The sequence below is a fragment of the Sabethes cyaneus genome, chromosome 1 (genome assembly GCF_943734655.1).
Source record: "Sabethes cyaneus chromosome 1, idSabCyanKW18_F2, whole genome shotgun sequence".
In the NCBI taxonomy this organism is placed as follows: Eukaryota; Metazoa; Arthropoda; class Insecta; order Diptera; family Culicidae; genus Sabethes; species Sabethes cyaneus.
Window position 1 is genome coordinate 138,790,443 of NC_071353.1, and position 17,345 is coordinate 138,807,787.

The 17,345-nt window shown below is 44.5% G+C and overlaps 2 protein-coding genes across 3 annotated transcripts in view; one reads left to right on the forward strand and one right to left on the reverse strand.

The window, feature by feature from the left end:
- Window positions 1-1,839: 1,839 nt before the first annotated feature.
- LOC128745300 (zinc finger protein 39-like) lies at window positions 1,840-4,038 on the forward strand. Its single transcript, XM_053842335.1, has 4 exons — window positions 1,840-2,027; window positions 2,080-2,255; window positions 2,326-3,201; window positions 3,257-4,038. The coding sequence occupies exons 1-4, from the start codon at window positions 1,908-1,910 to the stop codon at window positions 3,786-3,788; spliced, it is 1,704 nt and encodes a 567-aa protein (XP_053698310.1). The 5' UTR covers window positions 1,840-1,907; the 3' UTR covers window positions 3,789-4,038.
- Window positions 4,039-6,566: 2,528 nt separating this feature from the next.
- Window positions 6,567-17,345, reverse strand: part of LOC128741227 (septin-4) — a 36,714-nt gene continuing 25,935 nt past the window's right edge. The window contains exons 3-7 of one of the 2 annotated variants that reach the window (XM_053836884.1): window positions 10,759-11,197; window positions 10,385-10,701; window positions 10,069-10,316; window positions 8,566-9,850; window positions 6,567-8,464 (exon numbers count right to left, since the gene is read on the reverse strand). In XM_053836884.1, coding sequence (XP_053692859.1) covers window positions 9,767-9,850; window positions 10,069-10,316; window positions 10,385-10,701; window positions 10,759-11,197 — 1,088 coding nt within the window. In that variant the 3' untranslated portion in view covers window positions 6,567-8,464; window positions 8,566-9,766. Of the gene's footprint in view, window positions 8,465-8,558; window positions 9,851-10,068; window positions 10,317-10,384; window positions 10,702-10,758; window positions 11,198-17,345 lie in introns of both variants that reach the window. The other variant, XM_053836876.1, reaches the window with a different exon arrangement.

The window sequence follows — 17,345 nt, forward strand, 5'->3', positions numbered from 1 at the left end:
TTCTTTTCGTAATTTTGCGCAGTATTTTTGCAAAGAATGGTAATACATATTTTTTAAAACAATTTTTAACTAAAGCACATTTAGATGCACAACAAAAATTCGGGAAAAAGCTTTCCGTTTTGAAGATAGAGTCATATAGTTTTAATTGTCTAAAAATGCAGCCAAAAAAGTATTCGGACAGTTAACTATTAGTTGAAACAAATGTCCTTTCTCGCTCAACTACTGCCTTGTAGGACCATTTACATTCTTGATGACCTGTTTTAATCTGTTTGGAATAAAATTAACTATTTTCAAATATCCCTCTGTGAATTGATGACCATTATTTTACAAGAGCTCGGTTTAAGTCATTTTAATATGAAATCGAATGATTTTTCATTATAGAAATGAAATTATCTGAAAAGATGTTTAAAAGGGTTCAAATCTAGACTGAATACTGATGTTTCGATAGCGCTAGGACAATTGCATGGTGCCTACCGCTTACAATTATCGACAGTATGTTTAGATTCAACATCCCGATACAATATGTATGTGCCACACAATTACAATTTTGCTTTAATTTTGCGTAAAATTGTTCAGATAATTAAGTTTACATTTAGTTCTATCCAAAAATCCAAATCCAAATTCCAGTCCAGTCTTCAAAACGGAAAGCTTTTCCCCGAATTTTAGCTGTGCATCTAAATATGCTTTAGTTAAACATTGTTTTAAAAAATGTGGTTCCATTCTTTGCAAAAATACTGCCCAAAATTATTAAAAGAAAAATTTATGCGCTGCTGTCCGAATACTTTTTTGGTTGACTGTATATAAATACTATAGACTTGCAGATTTTTTTGTCTGCAAATTCCAGATTTTTGGAATCGTCTTGCAGATCATTATAAATTTGCAGATATTTGCAGTTTTATGACTTTTATTGCATTGGTGCAGCTTTTTGTTCGAAGCTCTTTAAACTTTCACAGGCTTAAAAAAGTGTGCAGATTTCTAGGGCTGTGAACCATTTCGCGAAATTTTTAACTTTTTGGTTAAAATTTGACAGTTCGATGGTTTTTCGAAAATAACCCTGCTCGGGAGCATGGTTAGTTTTGACCAAGGTTTTGACAGTTCGATGGTTCGCTTCAGAGCCAATGAGATATGCACAGGTGAGGAAGAAAGCTTCGACGTGTTTCACTGATTTTTCGTTGGAATTTTTTTGCATTGGTATGAATGCTTATCGCATAATAAATTTTTTCAAACAACCCGGGTTGAAATGAGATGAATTTTATCTATAAAATAAAAGCAAATCAACATCAAAAATTCATCCAATTTTAACTCGGTCAGAATAAACAATATTTTCATCCTCACCTTATAGGCTCTCATTGAACAAAAAAAAACTATCCATCCGTCAAATATGAAATGGTTCGCATTCTGAACTGATTTTAACCACTCGAGGAGAAATAACCATCAAACTGTCAAATTTTAACTAAAAAGTTAAAAATTTCGTGAAATGGTTCACAGCCTAGATAGAATTAACAAAAGGGCGAATGTCGCAAATGTAAACAAAACGGGTGAGAGTTATTTTTTGCTGGACCAGCATAGGAAAATCAACCCTCACTCGGTTTGTTTACTCCTGCGACATTCGCCCTTTTGTTAATTCTATCTTCAATTTTTAAACCAGAAAATTCGAGTAGCCGGAAAACTGCTCGATTTTTTTGGTTTTCGAGCAGCTGAAGACATTTTTTTAGAAAATATGGCATCTCTGGTCAGATGTCAGATCTCAGATTTGATTTTGTCTTTTGTCAAAATAAAGCAATTCTGATGATTTGATACAGTCTTCGTTTTATGATTTCTGAGAGTTAATTATATTAGAATTAAATAGAAATAATTCGTGTTACATAGAGTCAATCATTGGTTTCTTCGGAAATCATCTAACAGTGATGGACTTCCAAAAAATATGCCGCTTGTGCTGTGAGGAAAGGTCAGAAATGCAGTCGCTTTTTGCTGAGCCTGATCGGCATCTTTGGATAGACGTTTTTTCCCGGATTCTTTGCATACAGGTATTAATTTTTTAGTCGACTGCACTTCTCCAAATTAACGGTATTTTTTCAGCTTGAACAAAATGATGGTTTACCGCAAAACATTTGCGCAAACTGTATGATGGTAATGGAAAACATTCAGGACACCATCGAACAGTTTCGGTCGAATGACAAACTTCTGCGGGAAAAATTACGTTTGGCCTTTGTACCCGCTGTAAAAGTTGAAGCAATTGATACAGTTGATGATGCGTAAGTTTGTCACCCAGACATCTTGTCATGAAAAACAAATTTACGTACTTATTTTTTGCATTACCGACAGGTCCGGTGATATTTTCCAAATAGAATTAGATACTGAGACAATTAAAGATGAGCCCGATTCATCGCAGAACGAAGACAAATCTGATGCAGAAGCATCGAGCAGCGCCACCGCCAGTGCCTCGGAGGCAGAATGTAAGCTAACAGATTCCTGTGAGTCACAGGAGAGTCAACCCGTAAAGAAGAAGGGAAAACACCGGTTGAAGAAAGAGAAGAGACAAGAGAATCAACCTGTAAAACAGCCAAGAATGTACTGGGCGGAAGAACCCATCTGGGTGTACGGCAGTGACGGCCGCAGGCGGCCCAGACGTGATCCAAATCTTCCCCGAGTTAACGACTACAAGTGCTACATTTGTAAGAGCGAATCGCTTGGCTCCAATGCGGCACTACACAATCATTTATTTATCCACACTGATCAACTGCCGTACACATGCCAGATTTGCGAGAAGGAGGTCGTCGTTATCGAAAATATTTCTACCCTTAACATTCATAAGCGCATGCACGAGTTACCGGTCAAATGTGACCAGTGTGACCGGCGCTATTCCACGAAATACACCTACGCCCAGCATGTGCAGCGGGATCATTCGGGTGGAAACGTTCCTTCCCAGTGCGGGATCTGTAACAAAGTGTGCCCTTCAAAGGGGTCGCTGCAATATCACATGTTGACGCACACCAAAGCCGTCAGCTGCGAGTACTGCGGCAAGATGATGAGCCAGAAGCACAAACTTGAACTGCACATAAGGCGAAAGCACCAAACCGAGTCGACGAAAGTTGAATGTGACATTTGTCACAAGTTCCTCAAGAGCGTGGATTCTCTGAGGACGCACACCAAAATCTATCACTTGAATCAAGAGTTCAAATGTAAAATATGCGATAAAAGGTTTGAAAGTTGGTTTTTAATGTACTTTTTATGAAACTAATTTTTTATCCCACAGTTACGCTGCGGAGACCTCGCTCCGGTATCACGAAAAGAAGCATAAGGAAAATCCGAACTACAAGTCGAGTAAAGACTGGAAAAAGTACTACACTTTTGTCGAAGCTGATTCTGGTCAGAATAGCAGTGGGCGACTGAAACAATGCAACATATGCCACGAGGTGGTTAAATCCATTGGCGTGCATCTGAAAAACATGCACTTCAGCGATCCGTTTTGCTGCAAACTTTGCGATGCCGCCTTCAAGCGGAAGGAATTCTACGACATGCACATGCTAGAGCATAAACACGGCAAAATGTTCCAGTGTCCGATCTGTAATAGGGAATTTTACATGAAGCGACTGCTGCTCGCTCATCTCAAAACTCAGAAACACCGAAACCATCCACTGGCGCAAAACTTGGACTGGTTGTACGAGAAGGAATTGGACGTTAGGCAGCTGTTGATATCCGATCCCATCACCAGCAACAGCAGTGCGGCAGCTGAGGCGACGGAAATCGCAACCGCAACGTCTAGTGTTGCAGATGCGGGCGTTTGAAACGCTATTCTCCTTTTTATTGAACACATGTTTGACTCAGTAATCCAGTTGAGGAGCGCGGAATTTTAGGTAAGCATATAATCTCTACCATTATTATTTTAGGAATACACAGTTATAGAGACTTTAGGGAAAATAATTCCTCTCAAGGAAGCGGATCCTTTTTAATGGACACAAACAGAAATGTTATTTTGCGTTAGCAATGGTTACCGCATATAGAAATAAACTTCATAAAAAGCAATTTAGCGAATAATTTGGCTCGAGACGTTCTAGTTAAGATTTACTAAATCCGAATGTTGAAAATTCCGATACTTCACAAACGACGCACTTGAAGCATATCGTCGTCGTCAGCAGCATAAGAGTCAGGGTGGCTCGTGCTGTTTCAAGCTGTCGTCTCCATTCAACTCTATTTTAGACCACTCGTCAATTTTCCAGGCCTTCCACAAGTCGCAAATCATTTTTGACTTGGTCGAGCCATCTTGCACGTTGGGCCCTTCTGTTCCTGGCGCCAATGGGGTTGTTGGCGTGTTCGTCCAACAGTCGACTTGTCCGGCCGACCGTACATTATCAGCTTCGTACGGCGGCATATGTTTCTTCATCGTAGCGTTTTGCGAAGAGCAAAGTAGACCCAAATTCCAGCTTGAATGCCCCGCTAGATCTACTTACTAGTGCTATTGTTCGTGGTCACCAGCGATCCCAAATAGACGAGCTCATCTACCACTTCTAACCGCCGTCGCCGTCAACGGTTACCACCCGTGGGAAGCGTACGTTTGTCTCCTTTGATCCTCTTCTTTTCATGTATTTGGTTTTCGACGCATCCAATCCTCCTAGACTCCGCTTTCAATCAGGCGTAGATTATTACCGTTGTCGCAAAGTTCTTGGTTATGGTCTTAAAGTCACCTCTGAAGCCTTGCAATCTCAAGAGCGATTTTGAATAGCAAGCAGGAGAAGCCGTCACCTTTTCTCAACTCTCGCTGCTTCTCCAAAGGACTCCAGAGTGTTCCGGAGATGGGCACGAAACACATCACTTGATCCAATGTAGTTTTGACCGTGTTCATGCATTATCTGCCATAACTGGTCTCGATCGGCTGTATCGTATGCTGCTTTGAAGTCAATAAAGATGTGATGCGTGGGAACGTTGTACAATCAACATTTCTGCAAGATCTGTCGATTGGTAAAAATTTGGTCCCTAGTTACGTCGTAGAACCTGCCTTATAAATTCCTGCAAAACCTTAAGGTACTATCAATGACAGCCGGCGCAACAGGATCTGGGAAAGTACCTTGTAGGCTGCGTTTATCGGCGTTAGACCGCGATAGTTGCAGCAGTTGAGCCGATCACCCTTTTTGTAGATGGGACAAACCACTCCTACCATCCATTCCTCCGGTAGCTTTTTTTACTCCCAAGTCTTTGAAATAACCCGTTTTAGAGCTGTTACCAGTGTTTGGGCCTTGTTCATAAAGCTTTGCTGGTAGGCAGTTCTTACCAGCGAGCGGCTTTTGTTGGTCTTCAGCAACCCGATTTCTCGTTTGACTTCTTAAAGATCAGATGCTGGAACGTTACTATCTTCCATAGACGGGAGGGATGAACTCGTGTGTAGCCCTTACGAGTTTGGTTCCCATTCTCGTAAAGCTTTCGCGTGTCATTAGCTCGGAATAATTGTGCTAATTCTTCACGATCTCTGTCCGCCTTTTGGCGCTTGTTATTTTTTAAAATTTCCAGCTGTTCCCGCGTACAGATAAGTACGGTCTTTGAAACGCCGCCGTATCGATGGCCAACCACACTGAACTGTTGTAGCCCCGGCTAACTGTGGCACAAAAGTTACCGATATAAACGATCTTTCTGTTGCCACTGGCACATTTGCCATTACCGAAAAATTTTGGCTTTATTTGTTGTAGTTAAACCCACTGATGTACAGTCGATCGTTTCCCGTTGCCTGAACATCGCCGAACCAACTGATGTTGTTCGCTTAGTGGCCAGAGAAAAAGATGTGTCTTTCAAAATTGGTCTCGATCTTGAAATGCGGACATTGCTTTAGACCCTTCATCGTGCCTTGCCGGTTTGCTGTTCCGCAAGTTTATCGATCAGACAAAAAACTCGAGCTCGTGCATGTTTGCTTCCAATGCTTTTCCTTTGGAGGATGTTGCTGCCATGAATTAAATACAATGCGATCTTCTGTGGTCGGTGGAAACTCTAGGGTTTCGTTACAGCACTGCGTGACACATTACGATTCTGCATCTACTACCATAATGCTTCCAGGGAATTGAGGACAAAACTGGATGAAATTTATTTGGCGTGCCGCGACTGTAGTCATGATGCAATCATTCTAACGAAAACTGGACTCAACGGTACTAGAAATTCAGTACAGCTGTTCAACGTTTTTCGCTGCGATTGTTCCTCTCGCAACAGTGACAAATGCAGCTTTGGAGGCGTACTGCTTGCTGTCGCCCGACAACATCTCTGCGTTGTTCTTACTTCAGTGTATGCTAGTAGCTTAGAGCAGGTTTGTGTTACTGCGAACATCCGAGGTTTGAAAACTTTACTAGGTGGTGTACATCCCTCCCAACAAAAGCCCAGATCCCGCTCTGATTGAGACGCATGTTTCGTCTATTCGCGAACTGTGCGAAAAAACCCATTTGCGGCGACTATAATCAACAGCACGACTTGAAACCGGAAAGGCGACTTGGTGCGGTGAGTGCAACTTTAGTAGACGGAATGGATTTTCTCAACCTCCTTCTCAACAAGCCAATTTGGAGCGTAAACAACTTGGTAGAGTGCTTGATTAGGATTTTTATTCTGCTGAGCACGCGGTCTCTGTTGACACGTGTGTTGCCCCACTGCTTCCCGTTGTTCCCCCACTAGGGGTCCTGCACAGTAATCGGATTCGAATAGCCGAAAACCTTACCCATCGTAACTCTACTGCATCTGCGTTGTTTCGGATCATTCCAGTAATGCTGTACGGAAAGCGCGAATCGACCAATACCTTCGCATTCCTGGATGAGGGATCGGTTTTGACGTTGGCGTTGGTAGAGAACAATGTGGCTGCGTCGCTTGGTGTAGGCAGAACTCCACGTCCCTTGTGGCTGCGATAGACTGGTGATACGTCACGAATAAGAAAAAGTTCGCAGCAGATTACCATGGAAATTGCTGAACCTGGACAGAACCAGTGACATAAATTAGTCAACACAAAGACTGTTGATAATCTTGAGCTCCCTTGCTATCTAACGGGCATCCTTACCAGCAGGTTAGGGGGACCACGCATGGGCGGGACTTGGGAATGCTTGGTATACTCAGTCAAAACGGCTATGGGTGACACATATGCCGAAGAGAAACTAAATGATGAGGGACTGCAAACACTGGTCATGGAGGTTGAATATATGCTAATTTAAGGGCTCTGACGAGTCTGACGAGTCGAGTCGGAAGAGGCAGAAGGGATCACACCAAACCACGTCTTGATGCTGAGCACAAACGGGATGAATCAACTTGACATGGAAAGATGTTAGCTCTAGAACAATCCAGTGAACTGATCCGTCGGAAGATACTCGGAACAACTTGGGATCTCATTCAACGCCAATTAGGGGTATTTTGGCAACGCAGGTTAACCGAATATCTCACTGTAATTTGTTGACAGAGGTCTCCAATCCTACATCCAGAAGGTCGTAGCCGGCGAGCCATTGTGAAGATCCGAACAAAAACCCTGGTTCGACCGGTGTCACGGCTGGCCTTGCTCGACATAAGAGAGGAAAGTGAAGTTTCGGAGGACTCCGGTCTACACCCAGGAAAGACTGTCGCAACAGAAATCTACGAACTGGCCACCCGGCGTTGACACCGTTACTGAAGAGCCGTCTACCGGCATCTTAGTATTCATCATGGGTGGTAATACTTAGAAAGTGAGAAATATCGAATAATAAACGGAACAATGAACGGATATCATCATTGACGGCAGCAGTTTTTCCTTCTTTAACTAGGGAGGTATTCAATACACTCTTGTCCTGTCTACAAGTTTGTTCAACAGCCCTCTCCAGTTCAGCTTATCGTTGACGGGTAGCTGTCTTAGCTGGTCTGGTTCGCACTCGCTCAACGCCGGCTTTCGTCTCTCTCCGCTCATCGATCATCCTCCTCCTAGTTTCATCCGAAATCAACTCGCTCCACCCGCTGCGCGATGTGCCGAGGGTTTCGTCACTTGTGACGAAGGTGCTTTTGATGCTAGTCCATTGTTTTTCGACAGTTCCACAGGTTCCGAGAGAACTCTGCAGTATTAAGTAGTTAAGCACTTCCTTAAAAGAGCACGTCGCTCACTGGAAAGTGCCACACCACTGTATTCAATTTGAAAAGATTGACGTTTTTATGCCTGTCGGAGAAGAGCCTTAAAAGGAGTTTCACTCCAACGGGGTTTCCTTCCGCTGGCGCTGATAACCGCCGAATGTTCAGTCAAATCTTATTCGTTGGTCTCGATTTTAACTCGTTCGACAAGTGGACGCGGATCTTGCTTGCTATGAGATAGTGGTCCTGTTCGACGTTTGGTCCCTGGAAGGAATGACTGTCCCCGATATCCGAAAAGTGCCGGCCTGGCTGATGAAGGTGGTCGAACTGAGAGCCGGCCTCTCCATTAAGAAGCTCATAGAACTTCTCCTTTACGTCATCGGGTTTGTCGTTCGTTGATGCGTACACATTGATCAGGCTGCAGTGAAAGAATTGGCATTAGTATCCAGGAGGAAGGGGTAGGAGTGGCTGGATAAGAGGCTGAGGACCACTATGGAGTATATTTTACGCACTATTTACCAGCTACCGTCCCCAATCTATCGTCCTCAACATCCGACCGTGAAGTTTAATCTAAATGGTTTTCCTGAGGACGAGACGAAAAAACCGCTGTGATATTGCACATCGGACGTCTCTAACAATCATTTTGTTTTCTATCTTTTATTGAAATATCTAATTTCTATCAATACTTGCTTTAATGGTTGCCCTACGATTGGTTGGTTGTGTTCTGCAGTTACCTTCTTGACGACGCCACTCGACTTTTAACTTATATGTACGCAAAGTACGGTAAACGTGGAAACGAAACCCCACCTGAATGTACAATGATCAATTAGTTTATATTATTAAGTTGGTAGTTACTACAGCGTACATGTATGTATAAATAAATAGTTCAATCAGACGACGATCGCAGATGCATCGTTTGAATAAATAAATCCTTGTACAAATCCCACTGCTTGCATGCACGCATGCATACATGCAGATGGGATGCAGAAATAAACACTTTCAAAGCAAACAATTATAAATATATTAGCTTCTGATCTCTCTCTCGTTTTTTCACTCATATTTTTCTTTTTCATGTAACAAATATAGTGTGATGTTCAAAAAATAACAATTAAAGTGATTTTTTAAAACAACTTCTTACGGTAGAATTGTTTCGGTAAAATAGTAGTTTCAACGAAAGCCTCTCTAACTCATATTTTTTTTCATTCATTGGTGGCGGTTAGCGGTTCGGTTCACTGTATTGCACAATTGTCTGATTAATTTGGTGGTTCTTTTCTATTGTGTTTAATTGGTTTATGTGTGCTCTTTGGTCTTTTCGGCAATGTGTTGCGTTACTTTTACCTACCGTGTGTGTGTATAAATAGCAGTTTTGTTGGCTATTCCGATTTACTCGCTTTATAACCTCCTAGACATCAAATTACACAAGTTACGTTATTTATAGGGATTAGCTGAAATGGGTTTAAACCATTGTTTTTTTTGCGGAGATTGCCTTAACAATGAGATTTTGTTCGGTACTTGTACTAAAATGTTGATTGTTCCTAGGAAAATTTTAATGCTGAACGCGTTTTAGCAAGAAAAAAAAAAGATTCTTTAAGGTGTTTATACTAGTTATGGGTGATTATGAGGTGTCTTAATGTATAACGTAAATTCCCATCTAAACATTGCGCGTGATTTACTAATGTATTTTATGGGGACTGCCTGCTGCATTCCTGGTTCCTTTCGTTCAAACATCAATAACGGTATCGTTCATCTGGGTCGACTTAAGCTTCTCCTGCATCTGTACCAGCATGTCCTGCATTCTTCGAATCTGCAAAAACATATTTGGTTAATTTTGAGTCATAATTTATCAATCTGTAGAGTGTAGATTGATTCTAGAGAATCATGGGAAGCCCGCAAGCCCAGTCCTTGTGGTTAAAAACTTTGCCTTCCGGCAACCTCATTTCAAACGACAACGTTAGATGATACTTTAATCAGGTAAAACAACTTTCGCAAGGAAAGCAGATATCGCCCGGAGTGGGGACTCACCTCTTCTTCCTTCTGCTGCAGTAACCGATCCGTTTCGTTAAAAGTGGTAGGAGCCTCATTGCTGGAAGCGATCGATTCCCGCTTCAGCTTGTTGCGTTCGCGCAGTGCGTGTTGCGAGATTTGCGATATGCACTGCGCTCGGAAGTTCTCATAATGCACGTCGCGGGTCGTGTCCTTCAAGTCCTGCATGTGCGTCGAAATCAACATCGTGCGAAGCTTAATGAGATCACTGTGCTGTGGATTTTCGGCTGTAAAACATAAAATGCAAATTAAACTACAAAGCCTTAATCAGTCGCGATCACAGGCTAACACGTACCATCCACCACACCCCAGGGGTACTGACGACCACGGATCTTCTTGCCGGCTACCTCCAGCACCACGTTACTTCCGACCACCGCAAACGGTATACTAGCTTTCAGCTCCCGATCCTGCTGCTTGAACTCCTCATCCTCGTCGGAATCACAGTCGGGGAATTGGTAGATTTGGATGCCGTTGGTTTCGATGTCCTCGAGAATGCGGGTTTTCAATCGCTGCACTTCGGTCGTTGTGAGCGTGTCCGCTTTGCCGATCACCACAACAATGTTCACTTTCTTGTGCAATCGTCGCATCAAATCGATGTCCATCTGCCGGAGGCTGCAAATTCCATTCACGTTTAGTAACCAATAAATCAATTCCAATCAAATGACTCACCCATGACCCCACGGTGGTAGAAAGTACAGCATACAATGAACACGATTGTCCTGAATGTTCCGCCGGTTGAGGCCACTTTCGTCAGTGAAGTACTGCCGGAACTGTTCGTCGATGTACTGCGTGCAGACGCGCCAGCTGTCCTCGCAGTTGATCGAATCGCCGAAGCCGGGCGTATCGACGATCGTCAGTCTTAGCTTGACGCCTTTCTCCTCGATGTCGAGCGTTTTCTTGTCGATCTTGGTGGTCTTCTCTATCCGCTCCTCGGCCGGAGGCACCGTCCGGTGCTGGTACAGATCGGTCAGGAAGAGACTGTTGATGAGCGTTGACTTTCCAAGGCCACTTTCGCCGCACACCATTAGGGTGAATTCGAAGCCCCGCTTGACCGACTTCCGGTGCACTTGCTCGGCAAGGGTAGCAAAACCGATGTAGTCACGTTCGGCTGGAAGCAGAGGTGGGACAAAGTTTGGTAAATGAACGAGTGTATTAATGGGGAATTATGTGTTATAAAATACCGTGGTATCATTTAGCACATAAATGCCGATAATTTATTAATTAAGATTACGTCTAAATCAAGTTTCAAAGAACATTTGAACAAGTTACGTTGCGAGAACTGTGAAACTATTAGGGAAACCGCAAAGATTAGGCAAACACCGCGATACACTGAAACGTCTGATATGATGTAGACGGAATGCAAATAATCCATAATTGACCAGAAAAAATACCACATATTGAATTGTTCATTTTACGCAGGGGAGGATATGGCATCCTGGTAATTATACTATATTAGAGGATTTGTATGGAAAGAGTAATACATATTATTTGCACGTTGTTTGGGTAGTTGCCGGTAGCGTGTTACTGGAACAGAGAAAGCGACAGGAGTTTTGCTGACAGGTTCTCGCGAAAATGGGTTGGAGCCAGTCGCGCTGGATGGATGGAACATAACACGGAACATCACACCTTGGACCGTTTACAGCGAGATTTACAGTAAAGTACAGAAGGACGCAGAATGGCGAAAGCGCATGAATCTTGAACTGCATACAGTGCACAATGGGGATTTTCATGCAAAATTATCTCAATATCTCCAAATGCTGGATTTACCCTACTTTTCTAGGAGTACAGAGATGTATTGATCTGTCACTCTGGAACCCGCTGGGATAAAAAGCTCTTTTTTCGCCACAAGAAAGCTAACTTTATTTGGATTCCGATGACAGGGCATTTGATTGCGACAAAATAAGCCATTTTACCTCATATTTCTCATTTAACATCATAAAATTACGATGGTATGGTAAAATTTCGAAAGCCCTAGATACTCTTTTATATTTGCTACGCGTTGCACTAAGTCGTACAATTTGAGGCAGAAAAGGAGCTCTTCTTAGGCTTCAACGTGCTAAATGTTTTCAGGATGGAGATCTCAATGGACACCTACGAATGCTCCGAGATTCTCAGCTGAACACTCTGGTCATCATGAATGAAGACTGGATACAAACTTTAAACTTCGATATGTATACCCTTCAAATTAATCGAAAGCGCTGGAAAAAAGACAGTCGCAAATCTCGTCCGAGATTCAAGAGTCAAGGAGAATCGAGCTACAATTGCAGAAACTCGAGAAGGAGACAAAATGCAGTATTTGGAGCAGAAGTATATTTTGCTACAGATATTAGAGAGCGAGACTTCATCCCACACTCTTAAATGAATTTACCCGTAAATCGGTTGGATTTAGCTAAAACTTGGTTGAAACTACTCAAAATGCCCAAAATGAGAATAATTCAATTATCGGTAGCAAGTAACTGAAATTGGTTGAATTTTTAACCAAAATTTTAGTTTGTACACTGTAAGGGTATTTTGAGTAGTTTCAACCAAGTTTTAGCTATATCCGACCTATTTACAGGTAGAATCATTTAAGAGTGCAGGTCAGCCATTATAACAAGGAGAAGTGTAGTGACGATTCCGGCCTCGCCGATGCAAACCCGGAAGACGAACGAGTACCGAACATCTCACAGGAACTCTAGACAACCAGATTTCCACCCCAAGCGCCACATGTAAGAGCTGCAACGATGTTGAGATGGTCCAACAAATCAGCGGTCGGTCGATTGTCGATCGGCGACATCCGCCCGTGGTCGACAATCGTCTGTAGGTAACCTTCGCTGAGGGAGACTTCATCCCTGGAAAAGGATCTAATCCAGTCCCTCAACTACGGCATAGGAAAACACCCCACCGGCGGCGGTTGGGATCGAAGCAGAAAACACTGTCTTCCTATTGAACCGAAGCCGGTTGACCGTCACACCGGCCGTTTCAAAGCATATACTGGACTTTGGAGGAAGCCCAGAAGACTGGCCGCTCGTTTTTTTTTGATTTTAAGCTCGTCCACACAGCTGTGTGCATTCTCGAACGAAGAGAACATGCTCAGTTTGTGGAAATGCCTCGAAGGCAAGGCGCTTGCTCCATCCATCGAACGTGCACGGAGAGTAATGGCCACTCCCTGATGATTATACAAGCAATTGCTAGGAAGATCCGTTCTCTGCCCTCTGATAGCAGCGAAACGCTGGACACTGTGAATTTGCCCTCAACGTGGAAAGTCTAGTTGCGGCAGTCGAAGCCTGTGAGGGCGCAAATTTCATGTACGACGCATCCCTGAGGTACGCGTTGGTGGAAAGGTAGCAGGCGGCGTTGAAGCTGGACTGGGCTAAAAGCTCCCGCAGCAATTGTAATCCAAACCACCTGGACCTCGAGTTCGTGGCTACGCTTCGTTGCTGTGGACAGTGTTGCGAAGCCCGCACTCATGTGGTCTAATGGCCTTATTGATTTATTCTCACATACGCGTACTCACTCTAACGACTACTCCGAAACATCCTTTTAAAACTCGCGCTCTCATTTCTTCATGCAGTGCAACGAATTGTTGCGAGTGTGTGTTTAGCTAACAGTTACAGTCGTCGCTTGTCGTTGCAGCCCGATCTGCTGATACCGATTACTCACGACGGCTTGGACTCCCACCCGTAAGTAGAATCGAGGGCGAAGATCAAGAAGAAGAAAAAGTAATGCAGAATTTGTATCCCAGTGCGCCACCAGCCTCACGGACAACTGATTCAGCACGAGTTTTTTGACTCGGGAATAAGCTAAGCAAGAAAACGATTTGACGATATGCGTTCGCGAGCGTGTGGGTAGCAGAATGTCTGCACACAGCACCGACGGCTGTTTCTTTTACGTCTGCGTGCGCGGCGTAAGCGTTGAGTGCTATGTTTTGCATACTCTTTCGCGTGTGAGTAGGCGTGGTTGACTTCTCGCTTGATTCGCAAGATTGACTGAGGATGCCAGAGCCGGCAGTGATCACCACCCCAAGGTTTTGAACAAAGATGGTTACTTGAATCTTTACTCCGTAGCGGACTACCAGTCGCCGAGAAAACCGTCGGTAGCTGCAGAGTGTAGTAAGCCTACTTTTAAGAAGCCTGCCAGGAGATGCGTGGGCTGCAAAGGAAATTGTTCCACCTTAGCGCAGCATAAGCGGTTTAAAGAGCTCAGATATGACTCGTTTAAGATGTGTCGAAAGTTTTTAGTACTGGTCCGGGAGCAGCGCCTCCACCAAATCGCGGGGATCAAGCTACCAATAGCAGCTGTAAGGTACACCAATGGTAATCTGAAATCCTGTTCGGGATCGTGCCAGTTGTTCTGCATAGGCGGTGCAAATATACGCCTTTGCTGACGACGGATCAGAACTCACATTGATGGAACAGAGTAGGTGGATGAAGCAGGGGTAGGACCTATGAAGTCCGCCAATCCAAAAAGGTAAATTTCTACATCTCCAGCGTCATGAACGCCATCAAGAAGTTTGCTGTTTTTTTTACGTACTGAGCGGTGCTTGGAGAGCAGCTCGCTCCGAACGACATCACTTGCGTGCTGAGAGCTGAGTCACCTTCTTTCTACCTCCATATGAAGCGTTGGTAGCTCCGTTCTCATCCTCACTTGATGGAACATTTTCCGGATGTCCCCTAAAACAGCCCCATGAAATTCCCGAAATCGTACTAAGGTCGACAGGGGAGAGATCAACTAATCTGGTTCTTTAAGAAGCACAAAAAAAGACACCCCGTACGAAGTCGCTGCCGCATCCCAAACAAGCCTTATTTTACCGGGTTTGTTGGGATTTACTACAACGAAACATCGGAAGGTACCAAACTCGGTCACGTCTCATCCCTAGTTCCTTTACCGAGAGGTTTCCTGATATTATCCTTGGTCAAATAATAGTTTACTTGCGTGTCCGGCGCCGTCGTAGCGCCATTGATCTGCTGTCCGGAGGCCGGACGTTGTCGTACCGCCGGAAAAGGTCAGACTCGTAGCGTCCATTCGTGCGTCATGTTAGCATTTGCAGCAGCTCAGTCGCTCTTTGGTCATCGTTGGATAGCAGCAGTTTGTTCGGCTTGCTGACGCCAAGGCTTTCCAGTGAAAAGTACTGTTCCATAGGCTCGTCCAGCTTCGCGTCCGATTTGGATTCGCACTGACAAATTTCCGCTTTTCGTTGTCCTGGAGGAACACCCGTATATCTCCAGTCCGGGCGCGGTTTTGACGGCTATTGGTTCGTTTGGCTTCCAATTCAATGGTGGTAGGCGGAGAGGAAACCAAGAAGAAGAACTTGCGCATTGGAGAAGCAGACACCACTGAAAAAGTGCTCCGAATGTGGAAGGATGCCACAGCGGAATACTTTACAAGCTATCTTCAAGTCATGAAGCTGACCTGCTGTCTGGGCGTAAACAGCCTACAAAGCGTGAAGTGGTCCTCAGCATGGTCGTCTACCCGCTCATGCCTATCAGTTACTTCCTGATGTTTCGCCTACTGCAGGAGATCTAGAGAGCATCTTTCGATTGAGATGAACAGATTCATGTCTCCTACTTCGAAAAGTGGATCACATGATTGCGGGTCCTTCCATGAGTCTCAGATATCAGGATTTCCCACTACTTCCGGACCACCACATCTGCAGAAGGCACCGTGCAAATGCACACCCTCGTGGACGCGAGCGAGAATGCTTTTGCCGCCGTCATTTACTTACGCTTTCAGGAAGGAAATGCAGTGGAAGTTGTGCTAGTTGAGCAAAAACCAAAGTTGCTCCGCTGAAATTTCTTTCCATACCGCGCTCTGTACTACAGGCGACCGTTCTAGGAGTCAGACTAGCGGACTCTATCCTTGGATCCCTGTTCATCAAGGCGCTTTTGAATTTTTGGAAAGATTTCAGGGATGTCTGTTGGCGCTACAGCCAGTATGCGGACGCAGGGATCAGCGAGCAACTTGAAACGACGGATCTACGGGAATAGCGACGGGTTTCTACCAAGTTGAACGTGGTGGAAGACGGGACCAAATGGAAGAGTGCTTCCGACTTGAGCAACCCTAGGGACTTCCTTCCAAAGATAGAAAAGGAATGGCCAACACTATCGCAGTCCATCAGAATCTCTGATACGAAACTTCAACCGCACCTTCACATTTACTTCAATGTTTTCGAATCGACCATTAATATTAATATTAATCGATTGTCTTACTGAAGACTACAGCGTCCGTGTTCTCAGCTATCAGCAATATGCAGCAAATAATGCGAAAGACTTCCAAAGCCTGCGGACCATTCACGCATAACGAGCTGGTTAAGGCCGAGCGTTTGACAAAGGACCGCGTACGGAGAAGAGCTGGCAATCCTATCTACTCTTTGAGGATAAGGATCCGTGGACGAAGCAACTAACGCTTGCCAGTTCATCCCGTTATCCTTCCTCGGGAACACAGCTAATTGGCTAATTGGCACAGGCTAATTGTGCTGGACTTCCATCAACGATTTCTGCACCAGAATCCAGAACCACGAGACCGTTCTAAATGAGCTGAAACGACGCTACTACATTTTCAGAATGAATGCCGTCAACAAGTCAATCCGGAATAGCTGCCAGACCTAACCAGCGAACTCGTCCACAAGCGCCGCTGATTCAATCACATGGTGGAGGATTACTTCGGCCCAATGACAGTATCTGTTGGGCATCGAGTGGAAAACGCTCGGGTGTCTTAGCCACTTGTTCGACTGTAGCCACCATCCATTTGGAAGCTGCGCACTCGCTCACAACTGACTCGAGTATCATGGCATTACGTAACGAGAACGGCAAGAGTAGGGTGCCAGCTGCTATGTACAGCGACCTTGGTTCGAATTTCATGGACGCCAACAAGGAACTGTAGGAACAAACCGCACTCAAAGATTTAAACCGTGATGAAATTGTGGCAGAATTCACCTCGCCGCAGAAAACTTGCAGCTTAATCCCTTCCACATCTCCTCATATGGGCGGATGGTGGGAGAGGTTGATTCGCACCGCTAAACAGAACCTGCAGAAACTGCGACCGAACCGACTGCCTTCCGATGAAACGCTGCGGAGTATACGCATTGAAGTGGAATACATCGTGAACTGGACGCCTTTGACTAATTTTCCTCTCGATGATGATCAGACACCCGTGCTGACGTCTAACCATTTCCTCATCGGATCATCGAGTGGAGTACTTCCATTGAAAGAGCACTGGTGCCTTTGCAGAGCATCGCGAACCGGTTTTGGAAGCAATGGTTACACGCTTACCTTCCT